The sequence below is a fragment of the Clupea harengus genome, chromosome 1, assembly GCF_900700415.2.
Source record: "Clupea harengus chromosome 1, Ch_v2.0.2, whole genome shotgun sequence".
Classification (NCBI taxonomy): Eukaryota; Metazoa; Chordata; class Actinopteri; order Clupeiformes; family Clupeidae; genus Clupea; species Clupea harengus.
In genome coordinates, this window is record NC_045152.1 from 7,677,337 (window position 1) to 7,705,070 (window position 27,734).

General features: G+C 45.5%; 1 protein-coding gene across 3 annotated transcripts in view; it reads right to left on the reverse strand.

Annotated features, from left to right (window-relative positions):
• Positions 1-22,121, reverse strand: part of epn2 (epsin 2) — a 47,179-nt gene extending 25,058 nt beyond the window's left edge. For 2 of the 3 annotated variants that reach the window (XR_006151813.1, XM_031566123.2), the window contains exons 1-5: positions 21,853-22,121; positions 14,131-15,043; positions 7,199-7,311; positions 3,017-3,124; positions 1,819-1,939 (exon numbers count right to left, since the gene is read on the reverse strand). Coding sequence is in view for 2 of the 3 variants with exons in the window: in XM_031566123.2 (XP_031421983.1) it covers positions 1,819-1,939; positions 3,017-3,124; positions 7,199-7,311; positions 14,131-14,734 (946 nt within the window). In the remaining variant the exon portion in view is untranslated. Of the gene's footprint in view, positions 1-1,818; positions 1,940-3,016; positions 3,125-7,198; positions 7,312-14,130; positions 15,044-19,350; positions 20,015-21,852 lie in introns of those variants that run through there. The other variant, XM_042704662.1, reaches the window with a different exon arrangement.
• Positions 22,122-27,734: the final 5,613 nt, after the last annotated feature.

Genomic DNA, 27,734 nt, shown 5'->3' on the forward strand with positions numbered 1-27,734 from the left:
AGCCACTCCACCTGCAGATCTGATTACTGAGCCTCTTTTGTTTGGAGCCGTGCTGGAATGCGCCTCCACCGGCCCGGCCACATTTCTCTGCCACACACACACACACACACACACACACACACACACACACACACACACACACAGGCAAAGGCCTCAACTCCACAGAAAGGTGAAGGAGAGAGAGAGAGAGAGAGATCGAAAGACAAGAGAGGAATAATTACACAGGAAGAAAGGAAAGTGGAAAAAGAGAGAGATCAAAAGAAAGAGCCAGCAGCAGATGAGAAGAGATTAAGAGAGAGAGACACAAGAGCAAAAGGCAAACTGACAGAGATAAACGGGCCAGGGGACACGCAGTGGAGAAAGAGCAGAGACAGAGACAGAGACAGAGAGAGAGAGAGAGAGAGAGAGAGAGAGAGAGAGAGAGAGTCAGACAGAGGGAGGGAGGGAGGGAGGGAACAGAAAGGGAGGGAGGAACAGAGAAAGAGAGACAGTCTCTGCGAGAACAACATGTTCAAAAACATGAACACCAACCGACAGACAGACAGACAGACGACTAACCCCTCCCCACACAGTCAGACAAGACTGGCTCATCTATTACCGTCATTCCTCCTCTGAGCAAGACAGCGAGTTTCACACACATACTGCAGAAGACATCTATATTCGGCAGAAACAGCATCAGCAATGGCCCTACACTCTTAAGTTATGGGGAGGTAACCCCAGTCTGCTAAAAAGCCATAATAATTAGATTATCACCATGTTAGTTATTACAATAATTAGTCATTAGATAGCGTGACACATCATGTGTTCTGAACAGGTGTCATAACCAGACCTTTAGTTGCGGCCAAAGACAGCAGCAGGGCTGTTAAGCCACGGAAGCGTTCAGTCGTCTTACAATGGATATCACACATTGCAGACACACACGAGCCTCGGAATAATATGGATCCATTACACAAGTTAGGAAAGGAACACTTTAAAAGGATTACAAGATGTCAACTTAAGAGCTGTCTGCAAATGTTTGAAGTGACATCTGTGCTTGCCACACTCTGCCACCGCCTTCCCCCACCCCGCACCTTTAAAACACACAACTTATCAGAAAGCTATTTTTAGCCTCTCTTCAGATCATAACTAGAATACATCACAGAGTGTGTGTGTGTGTGTGTGTGTGTGTGTAGTACATTTACTGAACTTCATCTGACACACTCATCGGTGTTAGTCGTGCACATATTTCAGGACAAATGCACACACACACACGGTCATCAAATGTGAGCGTTGGACCAGTAACGAGAGCCTGTTAATCCAGAAATACTGTACGTGTATGCATGTCTAGATGTATGTAATTGAACAGAAGTACTTCCAATTCTGAGTAGTCGGAGTATGTGACTGAATAGTGAGTAAACAGTGTGACACCTCTTCATTACTGAGAAATACACGGTTGTGTTTGCGATGCATTAGTGAGTGTGTGTGTGTGAGAGTGTGTGAGTGTGTGTGTGTGTGTGAGAGTGTGTGTGAGTGTGTGTGTGTGTGTGTGTGTGTGTGTGTGTGTGTGTCTTTCAGAGAAGTATTTAGTTGTGTAGGACTAATCCTGCGTTTGTCTGTGCTTATGTGAGGACGAGTCTGGCGTCTGGCATTTCTCCATGCTGTGTACACCATCTATGTATTTATCAACACATTTGCTAGTGTGAGCACCTGCATGTTTGGAAATGTTTATTAAGCATGCATGCGCGCGCGTGTGTGTGTGTGCAAGCGTCCTTCGGTCTGTCTGTTTGGCCTGGGTTTGTGATATGTGTGTGTGTGTGTGTGTGTAATTTAAATCTTTACCGTATGCTTGCCAGGGGTCTGGTGCTGCAGCTGCTCCTGCTCCTGCTGCCCAGGGGTCGGGCACCTGATCAGCAGGCCTCTCAGGCACCGGGGCCATCAGATCCATCAAAGACGACTGGGGCTGTGGAGGACACACACACACACACACACACACACAGTCTGTGAGTAAACACACACACATCTCTCTAAACTCAAGGCACATATCTGCAGTGAACCTGGTCTTGAGCAAACAACTTCTAAACATTGCATCAGCCTCACTCTAATCGCATAGCAGATGCTTTCAATTGGGCCACATTGCATTCAGTCTTGCCAAGCCTTTTGGGATCATTTCATTTTCTTCCCAAACTATTTGCAGTCCAGTGAGTACATTTATATTACATTTACAAGATTTATATAATTTCTCCTCCTGCTGCCTGAGAGTGAAATGAATGACCTTGGCATTGCCAGCACTCGACTTAAGGCAAACAGGGCTTGTGTTATTGTGCCGTGTTACCGCCCTGATCAGAATCAATCATGTCTTGGTGCCCAGGGCAGTGCTTGTGTACTACGGCTTGATCAAATATCTCGGTAAGCTGGACAAACTGCTGTTGTGTTGCTTTGGGAAAGGTGGGGTGAATGGAACAGCACTCGCATATCTACATCCATCTAAATGATGTTGTTCCGTTGCGAGTGACAGCCTAAATTAGAAGAAACTATGTTACGTTTACAAAAAAAAAAAAAAAAAAAGTTGGCCGCGGCCAAGCCATCGGGAATATGGAGAATAGTGGACTCGGTCCATGCAGGATCATTAAAATTCCACACAGATTAAGGCGACGGCCAACGGCTGAATTGTGCAGTCAAGTAATGGGGGGAAACGCATCACAGAACTGGATGGTTCTAGGACAGGAGAATCGGAAGCCATGCTAATTCCCCTACAGCACCAATGGTAAAGGTGCGTTTGTTTCAAAGTGTGAATGTTTCATTTATTCTTGCTCTACATGCATTATGTGTTTGTTTATAGGTATACATTTTTTTTTTTAAATCAAACCAATCTGATTGAACCAGTGTGTCTTGGCATGTGCAGTGATCTCCATGTGAGTGAGTTTGTGGAGGAGTATGGATGGATGTGTGTGTATGGATGTGTGTGTGTGTGTGTGTGTGTGTGTGTGTGTGTGTGTGGAGGAGGGTGGATGGATGTTTGTGTATGTTGACTGCATACCTCTTTCTTTTTCTTTCCCATTCCCAGTTTGGCCGGGCCGTCGTTTTTTCGGCTCTCCTCCAGCGCCATCTGTAGCCTCAAGTCATCCCCACGACGCATTCTCTCCTCCTGAACACACAGAAACAAACACACACACACACAGTTAGCTCTTCACTTCAATGCCGTTAGGGGAGTTGAACACTCAAGACTCTCAGATGAAACAGGTTGCCTAGCTTTGCCTGCTGATTGAGACGCTAACCAGGCAGCATGGCAGCATTGCTTCTGTGGGTCATTTTCACTTCTGGGATTATGTGCTGTGCTGTTCCAGAGATTGCATGACAAGCTGCCAAATGCTATCTGGCTCACTGAACAGTTACTAGTCTACTTCCACACTGACAAAAAAAAACAACCTATTCATGTACTTTCTGAAAGTGCCTGGTCATTGAAAAGCAACCCAACTTTAGCGGATATGCTGATAAATGTAGAATAAAGCTAATTTATCGGTCAGTAGTTCCTGAAATACTTCATTCCATTGGGCTGCATAAAACTGCCCAGCCGGTCCTCACATGGCAAACCAGTTTATACACAGCTGATGTAGCCTAATAGGTCAACTATGAGGAAAGACAATATTAAAGCAGTTCAGTGGTGTTCAACAGCGCATGTTTATTTTTTTTTATCAATTATCGTAATTCGATCACAATCAATTAAGGGCAAGCCTAGTCATTTTGATGGGTGTGCTGTTGGGGGTGGGGAGCCCTGTGCATGCATTTGTGGCGGGTCATCTTGAGTGAGCGCCAGGGCCTTGCCGTTCTCTCTTCTGTCCACTCCAGATGGGGGACACAAAGCCTGCCATTCACGGCGGCCCAAAGAGAGGGGAAGAAAAGAACACACAGAGAGAGAGAGAGAGGAGGACGAGCAGTAGGGAGAGAGAAGAGCAGTAGAGAGAGAGAGAGAGAGAGAGAGAGCAGTAGGGGGAGAGAGGCGACTACAGAGACCGATCTGTAATTTTGTCCCCAACTCCCCATATCAGTTTCTTGGTTTTTTTTTGGGGGGGGGGGGTAAGCCTCAGACTGGATAAGAGGATAACTAACTTGCCTTTGACCACTGGTGCCCTTTCAAAGAACAGTGGTCTGACTGCGCGCGCACACACACACTATACGCATGTAAACAGCTATAGCCCACTTGGCCAGATATCAAAGTTGCCAGCAGCATTCACATTCACTAGAGAGGTCAGCTGTAGGTTCCTCTAACATAACCATACACACACACACACACACACACACACACACACACACACACACACACACACACACACACACACACACACACACACACACACACACACACACACACACACACACACAGAGAGAGAGAGAGAGAGAGAAACAGCCAAAACTGGAACAGGGCTTCCCAGACAGAGGAAGTGGCTTTGATGGGCCATAATGAGTTCCATTCAGGGCCGCGGAGGGGTGGAGTGGGAGTAATAGAGATGGGCTTGAAACGGGCGGACATGGAACGAGGACGAGCCAAAGTCGTGCTGGGAGGGGAGGGGAGGAGGGAGAGCAGCGATTGGCACTGCGCCCCAGATGACCCGGGACCCTGGGGTGGGTGGGTGGCTGGCTGGAGGCGCTCTCGTTTGGGCGACTGTCTGAATTCATGCAGAGCCAGCGAGGGGCCCAGGGACAGGGGCTGTGTGGAGAGGAGAGGCAGTGGATGATGAGGAGTCTGTGGTGGCGAAGAGGTTTCCTCATGACGAGACCTTTATGGGAACCCGTCAAAATGAGGATGGAATGAAAAGGGCCTTCCTCCAAACAAACAGACTCAAAAAACAGGGAGGTCAGAATACGGTTTACAAAAGGCACAGATGATTCAGACTGGTTCCCGTCATGGGGAAAGCAGAGCGAAGAGGGCGGAACTTCATTCGATGTGAAGCAGACTTAAAATCAGAACCACAGAGGGGTTTTATTCAAGTCTTTCCAAACTCTCTTTGAAGAGACTGGGAGGGGTCTTTTTAACATGAGGAAACCCAAGGTTCCATGTCAGCAGAACCAATCAAGTGTGAGGGTAGCTCTAGCTCAAGGCAGTCCAGGTGTAGGGGGGGGGGGGGGCTGAGTGTTAGGAACTTCAAGGAGCTAAAGGGGCCTGGTTCCAGAGCTAAAGGGGCCTGGTTCCAGAGCTTCCTGAGGCAGCAGAGGGGCTGGGCTACAGGACAGCAGGAACCTCCTATGGCGTGCCTCGCTTTCACACAATAACCAGCAGCGCCTGCCTCCTATTTCCATTTGGAAATGTAATCCAGATGTCCAGATGCATGCCTGCAGTGAGGCGCGCGCGCACACGCGCACACACACACACACACACACACACACACGCAGAACTCCATAACAATTAACACATGCCTTACTTCACACACTACATACAAAAGATATACTAAGGCAAACATACACTATATGCTAACACAAGCCTTATGTAAACATGAGATAAACACAACATGCAACATGACAATTCAGCCTGACATATGCCCACACAAGCACACGGCCCTATAAACACAGACCACTGGCAGAATATCAAGCCTGCACGGAACCACAGGGAAAACCAGACATCTCCGACACACCAGCGCACTCAGCGCCCCCCCCCCCCCACACACACACACACACACACTTCTCCAAACCCCACTGAAGGAGAAGTGCTTGTTTGGCTCCTCCACTCCAATTTGGGGGGGGGAGGAAGCATGCCTGCCTGGCGGATCCTCTAATCTGTAATCAAGGAGCATAAACACACAGATTGGCGGAGGAGCGCCGGATCTCCGTGTTTCCTCTCTTTCTTTAAGACAGGCCGTCCGGGTCTGTGCAGATAAACGTCATATTTCAGAGTCAAGCATCAGCAGTGGGCCCCCCCCCTCTCTGTGAAAACACCACGGAACATTCTAGCAGCGTATGGATCAGAGGAGAGGTGGTAATACAGTACAAGGCCGAACCCAGCTGAGGAGGAGCCTGGATGTTTGAGGGTAGAGGGTACAACTTTAACACACCAACATTTTTGGTTGTAGTACACCTCAACTTTCAAAAGGTGCATTTTCAGAAAATTGTTACATTTTCTGTCTTGAAGGCCATCACATTACCACAAAAACTCACAGGGGGTGACCAACAATACGATTATCTCACAACAGTTACCAACATAGCCTATTACAATCAACCTATGTCTCGAGCATAAGCATCAGCTTCTTACCAGAGAACGCATTTTACTGCTACCGATGTGTGATCTCCATCAATGTTCTTGTGAGAAAATATCAGTACAATCTAATTTCTCACACACAGATGAAAGGGGTTTCACCTTCACTGCCCAGGAGAGGGGAATCACATTCATGCGAAAGAATGAGTGTCATAGTGTGACACAAGATGGTGTGCTGCCTAGCCTGCCAAGTCCAAAATGTCACTGAATATGTCTAAATCAGATTACACTACTTCCAGAGTAGGGCTGGGTACTGGCATAGTTGCAAGGATTTGAATCAATTCCAATTCACAAGCTAACGATTCGATTCAATCTGATAAGATATTAATAGGAATGAGATGAAAATGTATGAAATAAAAATATTTACCCCCCCCCCCCCCAATTAAAGATCCAGAAATTCTGTAGATCAATATCAAATCGGACACATTTTACAAAGTGATTAATCGATAAAACAATATTTAGGCACACCCCTAATGAGTAACAAGCAGGTGAGCGGTGGCCAGTGGCCAATCCTCTCCAATAAGATGACAATAAGTAACAATTTCATCAAAATCTAATCTCTTTTTTAGAAGGTTGCTGGCTGCATTATTTAACTCCACACTACAATTTCCAAGAGAGAGTCAAAAGCAAACTGCAGGGTGTTTTGACCGAGGTCATTTCAATGTAGTCTAATCTGGCCACTGCTAATACTAATTTAATACTTGAAGGCTGAGTCTGTGGTGAAATCACTAGTCCACAGAAATGAGGATGTATGCTTAGTTCAATTGTAGCTCATTTTATTTGGACTACACAAGTTGCGAGTTACCCATCAGACTGCTAAAATGATGACGTTTTAAAAAGTCCTCGACTTTTTAAAACATGTCTTTTCGAACACGACTTTTCGAAAACACGTCACTCTGTCGAGCAAATAGTCTGTGTAGGTGTGTATTAAGGTGTGTCCGGAAGGGAGCAAGTGTGTTAGGAGGTGTGTGTTACCTGTTCGGCTGCCTCTCGGCTCATGGCCAGGGCCAGCTGCAGCTGCAGCTCCTCCTCTCCGCTGGTCTGGGGCCGCGCCTGTTCCAGCTCCGACGACGCATTAGGAGACGTGGCTGAAACACACACACACACATTATTATCTGTGGTGACTCAACCACCGTCACACACACATCCTCACATGCATCACCCAATCACACGTGAGTAGCCTCACCTCCACACCCACACCCAAATGAGGTCTTCCATTACGCCTTTATTTTGATGTATATCTACTCCCTCACCCCACAGACACCCAGTCAACCACATACAAATCACTCTATTTACACATATATTAGCAACTCCTCCTCATACACCTCCTCATCACCTCCTTTCACAGCCATTAGCCACTGCATAAGCACAGGGCTCCACCCAGTCTCTGGGGCTTGGTCAAATCACTGGAGAGATTTCCATCATGGCTGACCTCTGCGGAGCAGAGCTGGGGTGGGGCGGGGTGTGGTGGGGTGGGGGTGGTCAACACTACATCAACCGCAGGACAGCGAGTGTCCCTTACTGGAAGAGTGAGCCAGAGGGCATTGAGAGGCATTGGGCCATAATTCACCGCTTCCTCTTTTCAGGACTGCCCGCTTCCGATTAACTGATGTCAACAGCGTCAGCATTTTTGCCAGGAACGCACCTCAGACATTTCATGACTCTCTCTCTCTCTCTCTGAACGCACCCAACAAGCTACCGGGTCACGTTGGGTCGAGAGTCGTGCCAGTGACACAACGGAAAAAGAAAGCTTTCCATTAAAAGGATAAATTAGGGACGAGTGCGCAGGAGGGACGGGGGCTGGTTGGGAAAAGCAGTGCTATGCCAATTTAGGGGCCGATCCTGTTTGAGATGATGACAAGTGCGAGGGATCCGAGTAAGCCAAGAACACTCGTGTCAGATACATGAGATTAAGGAGGAGAAAGGTGAGGGAGGGGAACACGGAGAGAGAGATGTAAGTCAAAGAGCATTAAATAGACATGTAGACAATAGACTGCATAGTGAACAGCATAGAGCCAGAGCGCACAGGTCTGTCCAACGTGGAGCACTCCTGCATGTAGCAGAGGCGCGAGCAGGCAGCAGCCGCCGCTGATTATAAGCCTGGGGCTGCACCAATGGAGGCAGCTACTCCTCTGGCGTGTTATTGGATTAAGGGAGAGTGGCCATGTGCTGGCGGCCCTGAAATAAACACAGGGCGGCTCAGAGCCCAGGGAGACACAGGGTGGACCGGACAGACAACACACACACACCCACACACACACACACACACAACCAGAGGGGGAGGTGAAGAGGGGGCAGGCAGAACACACACAAACACACGAACATATGGAGGGCAAGCGGGATCAGTGCCAGCTGGGCAAAAGACACAAAATACACTCCCACACATGTCCATGTGTGCAGAAATACTCACACTCAAGGGAAAGTACAATGGGAAAGGCTAAGCACACTAAACTGTTGTAAAACCACAGTCAGTCACTCACACTCACACACACACACACACACACACACACACACACACACACACACACACACACACACACACACACACACACACACACACACACACACACTAGGGGGAAGAAGGTGCTGGACAAGCTTAGCCTCTCTCTCTTGCTCTGCCTGTCTCTCTTGCTCTTACTCTCTCTCTCTCTGCTTGGCCACTGGCTTTGATGGTTTACCGGAAAGGAAAAGGAGAGGAAGCCAGGGAAGGGAGGGGGTGTGGTGTACCATTACAGTGCACTTCCATGGGAGAGAGAAAGAGAGAGAGAGGACAGACGACAGAACTGGTTCCCCACTCATGTAGACATCTGTTTATGAGAAAGAGAGAAAGGGCGAGAGGAAGAAAGTGTATGTTCATATGTGTGTGTGTGTGTGTGTGTGTGTGTGTAAAAGACGGAAAAAGAGTGAGTGAGCGAGGCCATGTGCACACTGTCTATGATGAAAACAATAAAGAAGATCAAATGTATTTCAAAAGGTAAAAGGAAAACAAAGGGGAAAAGATCTGGGAGTAATTCCGTTCCGAGACGTTTGCAGACAGCCCTACAGGGATGGATGAGGAGGAGGGGAGGGCTGTGTTTGTGGCCGGGGCAAAGCTCAGGCCTGTTAAAGCTGCCTCATCAGTCACCACTGTCTCGCAGCCCATGTGGAACAGAACAGAAATCAATATCCTCCCCGGTCCCCAACCCACCAGCATCACTTCACCTGCCAACACTCCATTTCAGGAAATGGGGCATTGTGGGACTGTGGAGGACTGTGGTGCTTTCCAAGAGTGTAACTGTATGTGAGCTGGGGGTTGGGATGGCCAGAGAAGGACCTTCATGGAATGGATGCTGTGAAATTGGCATGCGGTCAAGAAAGCAACCATGTGAGCATCTGATACTGTGAGAACCAGGTCAGAGGCCATTGTTTAAAAAAAAAAAAAATGTTAATTATTTTAAACAGCAGTGCGGAGTGGGGGCGGAAAGATGAGACATAATGCACGGGTTGTGAAACGTCATGGGTGTCTCCTTGTACCCAACCTCTCCTTTAGAAGAATAGCTGGAGTGTGAGTCAAAAGCAAAGTGCAGCCAACGCCACAGATTACGAAGACCGGGTTCAGCGGAGGCCATCTATAAATTACTTCACCCGCTTTACTTTCCCAGTCCCTGTTTTTTATCTCCTTCGAGAACACCTCATACCAGAGTCAGTGTCCTTCTTGTCATCGCTGTTTAGACCAACGACGGAGAACTAGGCGACATGGAAAATATGCTGGAGACCGATAATCATCAGAAATGGTTATTGTCAAAATGAGTGTATGAGTCTGACATCATACACTTCACTCTGTCTAGTTCCCTCTAGGAACCTTCCTGTGAGCATGTCTTCATCTAGCCTTTACTCTTTATCTAGCCTTTAGTCATTATGATTCAATGTTGCATTTTCGCTCATTGTACAGACTGGGAAAGAAGGGGGCCCTCTGTTTGAAAGATGACCCGTCTATGACTGCCAGAGCCATCACAGCTGATGGTCTTTGCCTGCAGGTGTGTGTTCTGCCAGCTGGTCAAAGAGGCTTTGGTTCAGCACAAGCGGCATTGTAAAGATGTCCTTAGGAGATGTACTACTACTGAGAGCTCAGTGAAAGCACAGTGAGCCTATATTTAAACTTTCAACTCCTTAAAAAAAAAAAAAAAGGGCTACGTGATGGAGGACTTGCATCAGAAACCAGCCCAGACTGTTACTAGTGTTTCTTGCACTTATGCGATGGCAGGGGAAGTGGAGCGGACGTTCGTGGAGGCGGCTTGTCGGTAAATGGCAGCCAAGTACTGCAGGTGTTTCCATCAGCTGCTTTCCATAACGCCAGCAAGGCGTCTCCAAGCAACGGCAGCAACGGCAACAACGGCAACCCCCCCCCCCACACACACACCCCCCAGACCATTACAACTTCTCAAACAGAAACAACTGCTGCCTAGATATGCACATTTTTGTTCCACAATATTGCCCACCTGTATCGAGGCCACACCATTTGACTTGATTGATTCTTGGGTTCCCACGGTAGCAGAGGCATAACTAAACATAGCAGCTGATCTATCTGACTGAGCAAGCTTTGTCTGGTGAACCAAGAACACTGAGCCTTCTTCACGGCATTCCATGTTCCATGCCACTTCACCTTATATGGTCTGAACACAAAAAAAGGGGAAGTGACACACAGACGATAGGCAACCCTGTAAATCAAGACTGGCCACACATGTTGTGTTCAAACAAAGACCAACAAAGTTGCCAAGTTGTTGATTTAACCTACCGATTGCTCCTCTAGAGATAGGAAGAAACACTAAGATAGGCTAAACCTTCTTTTAACCTTTTAACCATTACAGCAATAAGGGTCTGAGAGATGAACTACCATGACTGCCACAATAAGCTTTGAAAAAAACATGGCTGGCTATGTAAGGAGGAAGTGGAAGTAGTCCTGAACTCTGTAATTTTCCAGCACCACTGCAAAGGACTGACCCCACTCTGTGGAGTTTCCCCTTGCTTGGTATACAGAGCAGAAAAACCCTGATAAGATCAGGCCACAAAAAAAAAAATTAAGCCCTGAGCCAAAACAGCTTTTTTTACCTCTCCCAAAAGACTGTCTTGTAACCGAAAGCCCATTCGCAGAACAATACCCGGAAACTTCTGCAGGAATGCAGAAAATTCCAGCGTTCACACCCCAGTCTTTCTTCCACTAGGCTAACCCCTCTCCTCCCATGCAACCTTCCCTCTCTTTTGTTAATGACTCAGCTGCTTGCACTTCCGCTTCAGCTTCAGCCACTTCTATTAAAACCCACACACACAAGAGCCAACAATAACACCTCCCAATAAACCCACTCCGTCCACCCCCCACCGCCCCCCACACCATCCCAACAATCCCCTCGCAGACCCCACCCCCACACCAACTGCCAAAGTGCTGTCACAGGCAATCTACTTCCCCCTCTCACACGCACTCGGGAGCTGCACGAAGGAGGAAGGAAAGCCAAAAGTTGTGCAGGGAGAACTTCAGCACTCTCTCTCTCTCTCACAGGTTCTGTTGAACTCCATTCACAGATCTTAGGGGCGAGTTTGAACGCGAGAGCCAACTCAAACTCTGCTCCCACTCTCCCCCTGCATAATTCAGTTGAACGGGCCACGCTTGGGAGTGCATTTGAAGTGGTAAATCAAGGCCTCGGTCCGGCCCTGCTTCCTGCCGTGATCATCTCCTCCTGAGAGCCCCCTTCGTATGGGCCAAACCCTTGGAGACATCTGTGGCGAGGCTCACTGAGAAAGATTACCAAATTCTTTTGTCATGTAGGGAGCCAGGGGGGGGGGGGGGGGGGGGGACTTGGTTTTTTGGAGAAGGAAGTGGGGGTTGGGGGTCATGCGTGTGTCTGCTGGAGATGAGGTGGGGGGTGATGATCCTCCTTCCTCCCGTTTGGCTCAGCACAGTGACCCAGAGCAGAGAGTGCCGTGTCTTCGGGGGGGGGGGGGGGTTCAGGAATGTGCTCTTTTTTTTTCGCAGGACAGGGGAAGATGGTGTAGAGAGCAGAGGCCTGCTTTAGGCATCCAAGGCTCATATCTACACACGCACTTCCCGTTTTCATAAGCCGCGGGGGGAGGGAAGAGCTACAAATCACAGGGATGGCCCCAACACAGGGCCCACAACCAGCTGACATGCTAAAGGTGTTCCACCCCCTACTCCCCTAGAGTCAGACCACTAGACATAGTCTCCCCTAGCACTGCAGATTAAGGGATTAGCCCGTGCAGCTACTGGTCTAGAGACATGCCTGACGCAAGCGTGTGGAGGACACACCAACCCTGGGAGGTGGACTCTACAGGCCCAGCTGAACCAACAGCCATATTCCAGGCACTGCAGTGGCCATGGGGGTATTTCAGACCATGGTGGCCAGGGAAAGAGCAATGGCTTAGCACTAGAAAGGATTAAATAGTTTCAGGTCCACAAATAACAGTTTATTCTGGGATAACGCAACGGGACAGCTTCTGAGGGAGGTTTTGGAGCAAAGATCTGTCTCTCGATTTCAGTGTAAGGGTCTTCAAGGAAAACTAGAATCTGGTTGTGATTCAAGCCTAATTCCATATCAAATCAACAGATTTTAGAACATTTTACAAACTGACCATCTTGGATTGGTTTCATACTTTATGTAAATAATGTTGCACCCAACAAATAGCTTGCACTTTTTTTAGGTTGTATTTTCTTTAGTTTCTGAGATATGGAGGCTTTGAAAAGGGGTTGTGGTCCTAATTTCACTGCAAAAAAATGACCGTCACATATAGGATGATTAAAATTATGTAACGCATGGATGCAACAGTGACTTTTCATTTTTAATGCCCCATAAAATCAAAGTACTATGACATGAGTATTATATATATCAAAATGTGAAAGATCTGATGTGGTTCAGTGTGAGGATGTAGCATGCAGTTGGCTCCAAATAATACCATTTTCAGCCAGCCATTACTTGGCAAATATACTATTTTAGAGGTGAAATATGTCTAATAGTGTACAACAATCCCTGAAAATGTAAAGCACCTAGCATTAAAAGATCAAAAGTAATGACGTATGGAAATGTCCTTGATTTAACTGCAAAAACGATTGTTACACACGAAAATTACACACCCCCTCTTTTTAAAGTCTCTGTATCTCAGAAACTAAAGAAGATCAAGAATTAAAATGTTGCAATGACAATGAAATGGAGTACAATGACATTATTTACATTAAGCATGAAGCAAATCCAGCATGGCCAGCCAGAAAGTCTCTGTGGATTTCACATGGAATGATCTCTATCTGTCTGAAGAACTAATGTGATGGGAATCAAGTCAGATGAGCTCATCAATCACAGATGGACAGATCACAGAGAGTGCTCAGACACTTGCTTTGAGGCACTGATGACCGACAATCCAGTCTGCCATCACTGGCTGAAAACAACAGGCGACTGGCTTAAAATACTCTTGTCTGTGTTTGTGTGCCTGTCCTTGTAGGATGCCCTGCCCCGAGGGCTGGATTAAAGACAGACTCATTCTCTTGGCTACATCAAACCCGTCCCTTCAGCCTGAATTGTGTGGACACCCACATTCCTCCATCACACCAAGAGGTACAACAAAACATTAAAAACACACAGCACAGAGAACTCAAAGGGTCTTGCACACTTCACACTTTTTCGTCAAACCGTCTGGCTTGTAATTATAATGATCCCCTCACTGCGTCACAACACAATTTCACTAATACAGGTCTAGTAAGGACAGCAAACAGACAACTGATCATTACTTGCCTCATATTTATAGTACAAGTCAACTTAGTCAATATGCTCAACCCCCACCCCCCCACCTATCCAATCTCCATTATTAAGACCAACACACACACACACACACACACACAAAATGCGATGCCTCAGGGCTATACTCACATCCATGGTAAGAGGCAGGCGATCCCTCCGACCTGCCGTACTCCTCCGAGTAGCTGGTGGAGAGGTTGGGCTGGCTGGAGCCGCGGCCGACGCCCATACTGCCCAAGCTGGCGCTGCTGCCCACGCTGGTGGGCACCTGCGCCATGCGCTCCTTGGTCTTAAGCGCCTGCGTGCGCTCCCCCTTAAGCCGCTCCTCGTCCTTCAGCAGCGACACCAGCTGCTTGGACTTCTCCCGCACGTTCACGCCCTGGTCCTTGCCGTCGCGGTCCACGTACTGGAAGTCCTTGAGCGTCTGGATGGCGAAGATGTTCTCTTTGCACTGCAGGGCCACGCGCTCCGAGCCCGTCTTGATCAGGTAGTCCAGCAAGGTGAGCGCCTTGTAGACGTGCCGCCAGTTCTTGCCGTGGTCGTTGAGCCGCTTCCAGATCATGCTCATGATCTCAGAGAAGGCCACCACGTTGTAAGTGAGGTCCGCGATCTCCGACATGAGCGAGCTGGAAGGACCCCATGGGTCATTGGAGGTGGCCTCGCGGACCTTTTTCTCTGCCTCGGAATAGTTGTTCACCACATTTTTCATCTGCCTACGGATGGTTGAGCTCGGCATGGTGGCGGTGTTTTAGTGTGTTTGGGTGTATGTGCAGAAATAAAAAGAAAAAAAAGAAAGTAGTGCCTGCTTGTCTGTCAAGAAAATAAAAAAAAGAACACGGTTCACAAGAAAGGGTGCAACAGTTCTAAAAATCAGGTTTTGTGTGGATATTATGTGTGTGTGTGTGTGTGTGTGTGTGTGTTTAAGGAGCTTTCAGTAGTCCAGTTCTGTGTTCCCCGTTTTAAGAGTATCCCTGCGTTGAAGCACAGCCTGTTAAAATCATTTCCACGTAGAGAAGGGGGTTGGCGCAGAAAATTCCTCCATTACCTGAAATGCAAGAGCGCAGAGGTGATGCACTGACCTGAAGCAGAATGACAGATATAACACTACTCCCTCACAAACACACAAAGACAGCCAGCCAGCCACTCAAATCTAACCTTTCCAATGCTCACTGCTGACTCAACAATCCTGTTTGCTTGTTCATTTAGTTTTGTCGCGGAAACTCTCACCCCTGTGCTTTCCGATTTGTTCAAAACACCAAAACCAAAACCATAAACAAACCAACAACAGTAGGGCAATGAGGCAAAAGAAAAAAGGTCCTGGTGCAGTTATGGTAATGTATGGATTGGAATATAGGCAGCTAGGGACAAGGCCTGCTTGCAGACTTCCTGTCTGCACTTGCATTTCACTACTGTTAAAACGATCCCACCAGTCAGATAAAGAGAAATAGGTCACAGCTGTTCTCACAAACACACACTCACCCACAATACTTCTTCAAGCTAACAGACTATGTGGGCTTCTGTCCAGGTAGCTGGGTCATAGTACCCTAGCAATTTATACACATGTGTTTGTGCACACGCAGAACTCTGGAAGCTCTGTGCCTGACGTTGGTTTCCGTTACTCATTGTTACGGTAACTGAAGACACAGCATACGGGCATAGACATCCCATTTCCTAAATGTGATTGCAGCACACATCAGGTCACCATGACTTAGTGAGTGTGTGTGTGTGTGCGCCTAATGATGAGTGAAAAATATTATGATGAAAATATATATATAATGATGAAAAATATTCTCATATTTGGTCATGCATCCTCTGAGGTCCAGGATGCAGACACCCTCGCTGTCATCATATGGGCTGGCTAAATATAGGCTAGCTCATCAAACCAGCCCACTTCCTGATTCTGTTCCTGGGAAGGGACATCAGTACGGGCTCACGCCGCATGACTTAGCACATCTGAGTCTCTAATGAAAACCTGTTGTGTCATCGCCTAAGAAGCTCAGAGGCTGAGAGAGTACAGAGGAAGAGCCAATTGAATCACTTCCCTGGGCAGGGCAGCAATGTTCAATAGCTTCTTGATTTGGAAAATCAGCACAAATTTACATATATCTGGTTTCTCTTTTTGCCCTGCCATCTACAAAGTGATCAATCGAATGTCCTTGTTCAGTAAACCAAAACAGGCATATCGGTTCAAGTCATTGTACTTTACTTTTGATAGTTTTGTTTTGTACATCTTCCACATTGTCCTTAAAGTTTAGATAAAACTTGTTTCTCTGTAGTTTGCTCTGAATAGCCGGGAGCCAGGGCCCCCTGTCTGAGCAGACTGTCGGGACTGTGTGCTTCCTGTGTTTAAGCTGGGAGAAAAAAGCGGGATAGAGAAAGAAAAACAGATAAAAAGAGGGATACAGCACCCAAGCAGGGGGGGTGCGCTGGGGTCGAGACAAGACAGAGCTGACTGGCTCATCCCAGCACCCAAGCAGGGGGGGTGCGCTTGGGGTCGAGACTGACTAGCTCATCCCGCAAAATTCATTAAGAATCACTGAAAGGCGACTCCCATCCCAAGTCCCGCTTCCCCGCCTGGCAGCCTCTGGGCCCTAGCACCCCCCCTCTTCCTCCCTCTCCACTGGGTCTGCATACGCATGAATGCCGTGAACTCCTAATGAAACATCTGCTGCTTTAATCACCTATTCAGAGCCAGCATATAACAGGAAGAGAGGGGCAACTATATCACAGCAGAAAGAAAGCTCAACTGGCCCAGAAAAAACTCTGGGGGAGGAGGGGGTCAGGGGACCCAGGAAGCTAGTGGAGCACACAGAGCCGGATCTGTGTCTGCAGCCCCCACGGGCCAAGCACAGCATGGGAAAAAGGCACAACACTACAAGCCTTGCAGAGAGATGCAGGGGACATCTCACAGCTTAGACATGTTAACAGAGAACACACACGTGCACCCTGAGCCAATAGAGTTGTGACAAACATCAGATTGCACGCAAGTCAAGTGTCTTCAAGAGGCACAACGCTCAGACTGTAGGCACTTTGTTGTGCATTGCTTCATCTTCATCAGTTGTCAAATTCTGTGAAACTGACACCACAATGCATTGAACAAATAGGCTACACAATTCCTGGTTTTAGGCTTTTTAGAGGGATTGTTTCTTCTTCAGTTACACAAATATTGTGATGTATCGTAGAGGACTGTCTGGCAATGCACTGAGTATTGCAGAATCACTGTATCGTGATACCATCGTTGTCGTGGGCAACAGTGTGATGGTATCGTATCCTGAGTTACTCTGTGATTCCCATCCCATTCATGCACAAGTGGCTTTCAGGAAATGCCAGCTTGCAGATAATAAATTGTGAATCACGTGTTTGCACAAACTATTTGGTTATTGGTCAGCAGTGTACACAACAACTCTTCACAGCCTAACGATCTATTCAGATATGTCACGGAACTGCACAGGGTACAGCAAAATTGCTGAGGTATTTTTCTGTCTTGTCAGCATGCAATTTGGGCAGCCCCAGGTGAACTACCCATGTGCTAACATTTCCTTGATTATTCAAATCTGAACCGATCCGATATCAAAGGTTAACTGACTGACCACTTTTGTGGTCAGACACAGGATATGCTTTATGGGCTAAATTTAACCAAATGTTAAATCAAAGGTGAATTAGGTCTTAGGTCAACAGATTTATTTAACAGTACAAACACTACTACCAGTATAAACACTAGTGCTGCAGCATCCTTGCTCCGTTATTTGGCAGAAAAGGCCGAAGATATTACTTTTACTCTGCTCTTCACACCCTTCCCCACCACACACACTGCATGGTAACCCACATCCAATGTTAAGGCTGATTTATGAATTAATTGTTCGTAGGCTCTACACAGGACCTGCACAAGTGGCCCACGCCATTTACGCATTTATACTTGTGCGTTAATGTGTCTGCGTCGCTCAGCAATGCTACTTCTTCAAATTCAAATCTTAAAATCAATCCTAATCTTCACCAGGAGGCAATGTAGTGTAGCATGGTCATGGTCAAACTTCGTGGTCCTAGATGCTGCATTTCGATGACTTGTAGTTTATTAAGTCATACCTGACTACCACCTCTGCATTACAACAGTGCAGTCTGGAAGATATCAAAGCCTGAACCACCTTTTCACAATCTCTAGTGGACGGTAAAGTCCACATTTAACTATTGTTCCCAGTTGGTAAAATGAAGCACTCACCACAGAATGTACTTTTCTGTCAAAAAAAACACGCAGGGTTCTTTACGACAGGCTTTTGGTATGTTGCAAGTGGACCAAGCACAATGCTAATGTCTTGCACTGGTGGTAGGGAAACCAAAGATAATAAACTATCATAGCAATGATAAGAAATCAATGTTTCCTGAATTTCTGTTCAAAGGGCAATAAATAGAGTGATAACAGAAGAGGACCTAATATCGAACCCTGGAGAACTCCACACAAGAGGGGGGCAACATTTGAGAAGATGCCATCAGTATTCACCACAAAGTCCTTCCACTTAGTGCTCCAACTGCTCTAATACACCCTATGGCCCTATGAACTATAAAAAGTACCTTTTGAAAGCTCGAATAGAGAAGATGCATCACCATCAGTTTACCATGACTAAGTGACAAATGGAAAATCCAGTATCCAAGTAAAGCAAAAAAAAGATGTATTATTGACTGTGAGCATCAACCAAAGCCATAAGCAATCCTTAGATGATGCTGATGCCCGTCCATGTGATTGGGAAGTTTGGGGAACAGGAGAGATAATCTTGAGGCTAGACGCTACAACCCCACAACGTTGTCTATGCCTGTATCTTTTATGTGAAGCCACTAATAGTGAAAATATTCTATGGCTTGTAGAGGGAGCCAACGCATTGTACACTACGAGAAGCAGGCCTAGGATGCAGTTCAATTTGTCTTTGTTTGCCTAGTTCCGGTGCGAGTCATCCACACAAATTCAGGAGAATAAAACTTCTCCAATTTTAGAAGACAAGATTGTAGAACCCACATGACTTGGATGCAAACCGTATTTCCTGTAAAAGGAGCATCACTCCCAAAACAGATTGAAATTGTCAATAAAGATAAAGCCACAGGCTGCGCATTGCGCTTTCAATCACAAATGTAATCCCAGAAGACTGCTTAAAATGTAATATCCACACCAAAACGTGGGAATTGGCCCAGAGATAAAATGCTAATTTTAGAGTCCATTAGGACAGTAAAAATACTGATGAATATGTACTTCAACATCTCCAATTTCCTCAGAGAGACATTGTTTATACCCACATGCACAACAAGCTTTGTGGCTGATGGAAATTGGGCAAGCAGCATGGGAAGTTGCTCTAAAATATCACAGACCTTAGCTCCAGGAAAACTGAAGGTCTGGGTTGATCTCCGACGATCAATGTTGCGGGAGATGGTGTGCCAGCAGTGGTGAGTGAGACCTAGGCCGGGAGAGAGGGCTGGTCTCTGATGACTGTCGATGATCGGCAGGATCTCACTGATGTGGAGTGATTCATAGTGACGTGATTGACAGATCAACAAATAATCTTGCTATAACGTCTGTGTTGGCAAAGGCTTTATCAACACACCCCCAAACTTCAGGCAAGCGGACCAATCACAGTGGTTGCGGTCTGCGTCGCCGGAACATGTAGTTACATTTCTGGGGAGGTTGCGCGTCAGACTCAGTGTAGGGCACGTGGCTATGCCATACCTACAGTGTAGATTTAACAAAGCATAAATCGGCCCTTTGCCTAAAAGTCACATATGAAGATAACAGGAGGCTCTGCCCCTGGGCAGAAGAAGGTCCCTGAGGTATTTTGTGAATACTAACAACACTGCGCTAAAGCTTAAGATGCCACTACTACACAGGCGTGAAGGGCAGCCTGGCTGCTCTGATAAGGCTGGAATCCACACACTTGGACAGACAAGTGCCTGCAAGCCTACGAGCTGCTCCAGAGAACAACATGTGGGGGCAAATGGGATCAAATAGACGTGTCTGTCTGTGCCTGTGTGTGGCAAGGTGAAGAGGAGAGGGGGGGGGGGGGGTGTTGAGGTGTGCCACCACACTCCTCACACTACCACACTTTCTCAGATGAGAGGCAACGTAACAGTTAGTGGATACTTATAGATGATCGTGCTAATGTGGCATTAGGAGGATAAGCGAGAGACCAATTTTAGTGAAGGTTTTAGTTAAGAGAGGACCAAAAACTAGGACTAACCAGTGGTGAAACTATATCTTACTTAATGCAAAAGGCATCAGAGATTCCCAGAGGTGCCTCCCCCAAGTACTCACATGTAATCTATCCGGTTTGGTTACTCTGACAATCTCAGTTGCTCAATAAACGGCTGAAAATTTGGCTTTTAGAATTTAGAAAGTTGCCAAATGAAAAAAAGGAACCCAGATGACATAAATATATATATATATAATTATCATCACACAGTCTCGGTTTTCGATTTAAATAATTAATAAATTCACCCCCAAGGCCTTGCTAGCCCACTGAAATGACTTGCTAGTGTCAAAGAATCAACATACCCACCCTACAATCGAGGCGTCACTTTCCCTATTGTCTCCGAGAACCCGTGTGCCATGCAAGACAAAGCCGATGAGCCCGGGACGGGATCAGGCAAGAGATGCATCACCCCCTGACCACACAATAGACAAAGATCTTCCACGGGCACGGGTGCGTCCAGACATTCCGAAGACAGAGGCAGAAGTACTAAAAAGCCCACTTTGATAACTGGACACTCGACCGCTGTAGAAGTAGCAAAGACTAACACATTCCTAAACACGACATGCGTATTTTAAAGGCCTGACAAGTGGTAATAAACACTCCATAAAATATACAAGACATACATTAGTTTGTTTACATCTGATCAACCTTATGTTAATCCAAGCTGTCTTGAAAACAAGCTGAACCAAAACCTCAGCCTGAAGCAAACTGGAACAACAAGGTTGTAAAAAACAATTGTTAAAAGTTCGCTAAATGTAAGTGTAGGCTACACAACATTTAGTAAAACCGGACTCACTTGAAGATTGAGTCGGAATTGTAGGAAAGAGGGCGAGGACACCATGACTGCATACTAGCAAGCTAACGTTAGCAGTATTTCTCATCGGCAGCCAACACTAGCTAACGCTAGCTAGGGTACATCACTGCCACCAAAGTTCAGAAAGACAACGTCCGATAGACAAGACATTTAATCGAGTTATGCATTTCCAAATTTAGTGATGTCAAATTCAGTATAAATGTAGATCAAATCACCTACAGGTGAATTACTTTTTAGCCCTTCCAGCAAAACTGCATAAGCTATGAAACTTATTAAGACAAACACGGACAAAACTTCAGGACACCTAACGGTAACGTTACGTGCTAACGGGTTGGGTGCCCCTGCTAATAACTTAGCTAGAAAGGAAATCAAGTCATTCATTTGATTTAAAATCGCTGTCTATAAACAAATCCAGGTGTGTATACCTTGAACGACACGGAACAATCTGTTGATCACATCTAAAATCTGCCGTCGTGGATTTATCCAGCTAACTGGCTGACATTAGCTATCCACCTCAATGGCTGCTTTCTGATGGCAAAAGTTAGCTAGCCTATAGTTGCTAGCTAATAATGTGATTTCAGAGGCCGCCTGCTAACGTTAGCCTCGTAACTTCTTTCCAAATAAACGCTTGCCAGCGGCCTACATAAAGTTAGTAAAAGAGGATTTTGACGCCAACCTATTTCCACAAACTAGAACTAGCTATCAGTATGTTAGCTGAATTTGTTTAGCATCGTACCTGTTGGAGATCTCTCTCCTGATGTGTTAGCGAAAGCATCACATAGCTAGCCCTTTAAAAGCAAAACAGTAACTTACCAATTCTCGAGTTGAAACTCAGACCAGTGTTCGCCCGGGAATACAACCCGGCATAAGTTATATAGCGCAATGGCTATATAAGAATTTCAGTGAAAACCAAGCAAACTTACAAACTAAACTTATTTATCGTTAAAAAAAACCATACACGCTTAGTATTAGTATTTATGTGATTAGCTGGCTAGCAAAGCTACACGTCTCCGGTTGCACTGGGTTGTGACACCCACACTGCCCAACATGGCGGACAGATAGATACATACGCTCCAGGAGGGGGCAGGCTGCAAAGGGTGTGACCGTAGACGCTAATGCAATTCAAGGTAGGTAACTCAGTATAGTCAAAGACATATAACAAAAAATATAAATGTTAAGTCTACATGGGTGAGCGGCCGACAGCTCCTGTATGCGGTTTTAATATGTGTAGATGAAACAAGTTGTGTAGATGTTATCCGTTGTGGTCAGCCTGCTGCATTTATACACATTGCAAAATTCAAACATACTATAAAAAGTGACAAAGTATCAACCCCTGTTTTACTTTATTTGTTCAGCATCGAGTTGGTTGCCCTAGGCCAAAGTCTGTAGTCAGTATAGATGACCCTGGCCCACAACATGTCAAGCAGGAACAAGTCACAAGAAAATCAGGTTCCCCCCTCTAAAATGGTTATAAATGCATTTCCTTTGCAATCTTACATTTTTAAAGACTGATGAAAGATTTGTGAAATAGATGTGCAGCTGGCAACATCTACCACAAATCAACGTCTGAGTGAGGCTTAGCAGAGTTTTAGCATTTGTGGTATTTCACTGTCAGACAGTCCTTTCTGTCAGACCTCAACGTGTTTTATTACTTTCATATGGATTAGTCAAATAAAGACTAAGCTACTTTGAGTTTGTACACTGACTTTGACCTAAGTGCCTCAGTGTAAGTTAACACAATACTGTTAGTGTTCTTCAAACTAACACTGGAATGAGAAAAATTGACTAGGCGCATGTCTAGTGCCTACATTTCAGTCCACAACTAACAATAGCGCCAGGAAATAGTAGTGGTCATCAAAACATATCTCATAAAGTTTCATGTAAACAGAGACATTCAATTTTTGTAATGTTAATGCTTTATTTAACATAGGTTAGGACAACCAATGGCTTATTACATATTACTATTGTATAAAAATACCATGGTTGTAATACAGTAATGTGGTGAACATGGAGCAGTTTTCAACTACAAGTGTAATGTAAGGCCAGGCGGAGAGGCCTGTGTGCAGAGAGGAAGGAAATAGCAGGCAGAGAGGCCTGTGTGCAGAGATGAAGGTCAGGTCAGTCAGAGAGGCCTACGTGCAGAGAGGCCTGTGTGTAGAGATGATGGTCAGGCCAAACAGAGAGGCCTGTTTTCTAAAAACAAGACTACACAGTTTCCACAGGTGCAGGCTTGCAAAGACAGCCAAATATTAATTAGGAAGATTTATGCATAAGGGGATGCAGAACTATCAAAGAGCAGGTAGAAGCTCCCAGGAAAGATCCCCGACATCATAACCGGGAGGGGTGACACTACTGATAAGGACACAGCTGCTCTGCATCTTGAAAGGTGCTTTGGCAATTAGTGAGCAGAAAATTCTGATTGACTGAGCTTGGATAAAATGTATAGGTTTGAGAGAATATTCTGATTGGTTCAAACTTGGATACGTTTTGGGTTTTCAATTGGTTCAATTTGGATACGTTTTGGTTTTTTGATTGGTAAAGCATAGTGATGAAATATGCCATTTAAAAGTGAGTGCACTGGTTTTAGAGCTCAGAGCTGCTCCATGGACCACCACTCTCGATTTGAATGAAAGTCTGCAAGATGGAATAAACTTCAGTTCATCGCATTCGGTCTTCTGACTCTCATTGAAGTATCAACTCTAAGATTTGAAGAGGTTGTTTTCGCTAGGACACTATCATTATGACATCATATCTGTTCTGGGGCAGACTTCTCCCAGGGTCAGCTGTTCTGTAAGCAGGCTATTCCATTTCCAATATTTAGTTCTCTGAAAAGCCAGTAGAGGGCAGTATTGTATTTAGATTACTAAGGAGACACTTCCTAAAGCAATTTCCTCCATTCCTATGTAATTAACTCAAGTGACCCTTGATCAGACACAAAACCCAATTAGAAGGACTTAACATTTGTATGATTATAATGAACCTAATTTTCTTTATAGCACACTCTATCTATTGAAACCACAGGCTTTCAGATTCAAGATTTAAGAATACATTGTCAGTTGAAGTGCATTTCAGTTTTTCGCTCTTGGTTAATTATAGACTACTACTACTACTACTATCATAGTAGTTAAAGCCAGCTTCTACCAACTCTGCACCATTGCCAAAATCAAGTCTTTCCTGTCACCCAAAGATCTTGAGAAGGTCATCCACGCCTTCATATCCTCCCGGCTAGACTACTGCAATTCCTTGTATACAGGAATTAGCCATTCGTGCCTGTCAACTACAACTAGTCCAAAACGCAGCTGCAAGGCTCCTGACCGGTACCCGGAAAAGAGACCATATTAGCCCTATCCTGGCCTCTCTCCACTAGCTTCCAGTGTGGTTCAGGGTTGATTTTAAGGTGCTCCTGTTCGTTTTGATTTGACTTGACTTGACTTGACTACTACTACTATTTGTTGTTGTTGCTATAAACCAACCAATTGAAAAGTTGGTCAAAAATAAAAAAATAAATAAAAAAACTGTGTGTAATGTGTGTGTAACATCCTATCTACAGAACTGATTACAGAGTCATCATTCAATATTGACCAGGACCTAAAACCCTAACATATACCAGATTGCTGCTCTCAGCATCTGCTCTGTGCTCCCTGGCACACATTCATGTTATTAGTGGGGTTCGGAGAATGAACAGTGCTTACTGTATGTTCTGACAGACCTCTTGGAGCATGAAGCCAAACAAGTCGTGAGTCCAAAAGAGAGCAGCACACAAAGTACCCTCTCTGCATTTGCTACAGAATATGCCATTCATGGCAGACTTGATAAATTGAATTGAATTGAATTGAATTGAATTGAATTTGAATTTGAATTTGAATTTGAATTGATGTTACATCTCTAAAACAGAGAAGCCCCATTAGGGTTATCTGGCTCATAGGGTACAAGGTACAGAATGTATTGTATTTAATGTCCACCATCAGCTTCTGTAAACCATAGCTTTTGATGCAGAAGTAGTGCTATGTTCTCGTGTATCTGATGGCTAAACTACTTTTGGCTTACAGTGTAATTGAACATCAATGTTCAGCAACCATATGGGGGCAGTACAAGTCTGTTAGAGGGGAAATCAGATAGGCCTCCCACTGGTGACACAGTGTTTGAATCCCCGTGCTTACTCTCTATAGACTGGCATCCGGCCTAACTATGAACATTGTTTGATCTAGTGTGGCTTTGTGTGAGGCAGCGTAGTGTTTCTGTTAACAGGATGCGCACTGAGCACTCGAGCACACCACACACCACCACACACAGTGCCACAGGTCAGATGAGAAACCAGCTCGCTCCACTCCCACGTTACAGACCACACGAAAACAACGCAACGGTGTTCATCTGCAAACAAATATGGTCATGTCAAAAGGAGCTCAGAAGTGCTGCAGTGGTGCTCAAGTAGTGTTTCAGTCTGCTGCACGTTCCTATCGACACTCGGACACACATAGTCTGTCCGTTTCATCTCGAACGCAGCCACGCCTGTTATTTTGTGCAAATTTTCCTGTTGCGTCTTTGTTGTTGTTTTTGTTTTTTCGAAGAGGAGTTAGTTGTGGGAGAGGACCACACAGATGTGATGTGACTGCATTGTTATTTACCTCCTATGATTTTCAAGGAAACAGACTCTGTTTCCTGCTCCCAGCGTTTTCACACCCAACTCCACATTAAGCTCATCATGAGGACAAGGACAATGGACAAGGCAAAACAAAACTATGACATGTAGCTTATAAGCAGTCTAATAAGGACAAGAGACATTATGAGGCTATGAGAGCCAGCCCCAATTCGGTAACATGTTCTTAGGCAATCCTTTTTGATGTACTGCTGTTCTTAAAAAACTTGCGTACAGTTGTAGCTAAAGTCAAATGCTTTTCTGGATCTAAATGAAGTCAGCAGATAGGCAAAGTGACTGGGTGACTAACCCTTCCAGTCTACAGTGTTGCCCACTATCTAAAGTACCCCTGGATGTGGTTTTTAAAAGGATGTGACTCTGAAACTGTTTCCCCCTTACCCCCGGCCCCTGCATTTTTTTCATATTTCTATTCTATTTCCATTCACCAACACCGCTTGTGCCGTGTGCAAGTCCCATCATTGTCGCATGACAGCCACGCGTTGTTCAGCCGGCAACGCACATTGCACCTGAGAGCACACATTAGGATTGTGCAGCCATCTGCAAGCAGTCACACACCCTTACAGTTTTACAGATGTAGTGTGTGTGTGTGTGTGTGTGTGTGTGTGTGTGTGTGTGTGTGTGTGTGTGTGTGTGTGTGTGTGTGTGTGTGTGTGTGTGTGTGTGTGTGTGTGTGTGTGTGTGTGTGTGTGTGTGTGTGTGTGTGTGAGTGCGCGTGTGTGCTCTTTGACTGGTTTGAATCTTTTACATACATGGCAAATGAAAAATGCCACATGTACTTTTCTGTCACGGTTTGACAGACCCCCCCCCCCCCACACACACACACACACACACACACACATACACATACACACACACACACACACACACAGAGATACACAAAATAATTTTTAAAAGCCCCTCCCCATCCAATACCGAATGATTTTAAGGAAACTCTTTTTTAGCCACTCGTGTTGGTTGCATGACGCTTTTAGTGGTGTGTCTAGGTCACTTGTTAATTTATGTGCAGTTTGAATTGTTAAGAAATCTTAGTTTCCCATGTTTTGTTCAGCTCTGTGATGTCTGATTTGGTTTGGGAAACACTTCTAATTTCAGGCACTTATGTTGTTTTTCAGTCTTCAGCTTCATTCTAAGGCATGGAATAGGAATTCCCCGAAACATTTAACTGCAGATTTCAAACCCCTGTTTTGCTTTGTCTTTTTGCCCATAACAGTTTTTTATCCTGGTCTTCTGGAGCCTTTTCACCCACTTATCCTGTGAATCATGTGCTCTTCCGACCAGCAGCTTCCTGTGCCAAAGAAAGTGAATGAATTGGCACATTTCTCCACAGATTTCTGCAACATTTTACATTTCAAACACATCCAGAACAAACAATTCAGTCTGATTTTGAATATCTGGGGATCATTTTAGATTGCAATTTAACATTTAAAAAACATGTCAAAAAGGTGGCCAATACTATTACATTTAACTTGCCTAATTTTAGACATGTAAGGCCGTACTTAACTACAGAGGCAGCCAAACTTTTTATGCATGCCTTGATCTTTTCTCACATCTCGTACTGTTACACAAGCTGGTCACAAGCAAGTACAACAACTCTGAAACCAATAGAGACCCTCTACAAGCAGACCTTAAAAACTCCAGACTATCAGCTATCACCACTGCCATATAACAACAAAGTATAACATATTGAAATTTGACATGGGCTGGCACCTCCACCATTAAATGAGTTTATAAAGCTGAAGGATGGGAATGGGGCAGTCACCAGGGGAGACTGTGTTATACAGTATAGACACAGTACGTTTGGACAGACAGTCTTCTCAGTACGCGCCTCTAATTACTGGAATACCCTCCCTACTGATGTAAGGGAGTGTGTCAGTATTTCAGTGTTCAAAAACAAACTTAAGAAATGGATAAAAAATAACCAAACCTGCAACCATAATTAGGCCACTGCATTACTCACGTCCTAACACCTTGTATGTCTGTCTGTCTGGTTTTTACAATTTGTTATGTTAACTGCACTGTTTTGTCACACTGTTGTTTA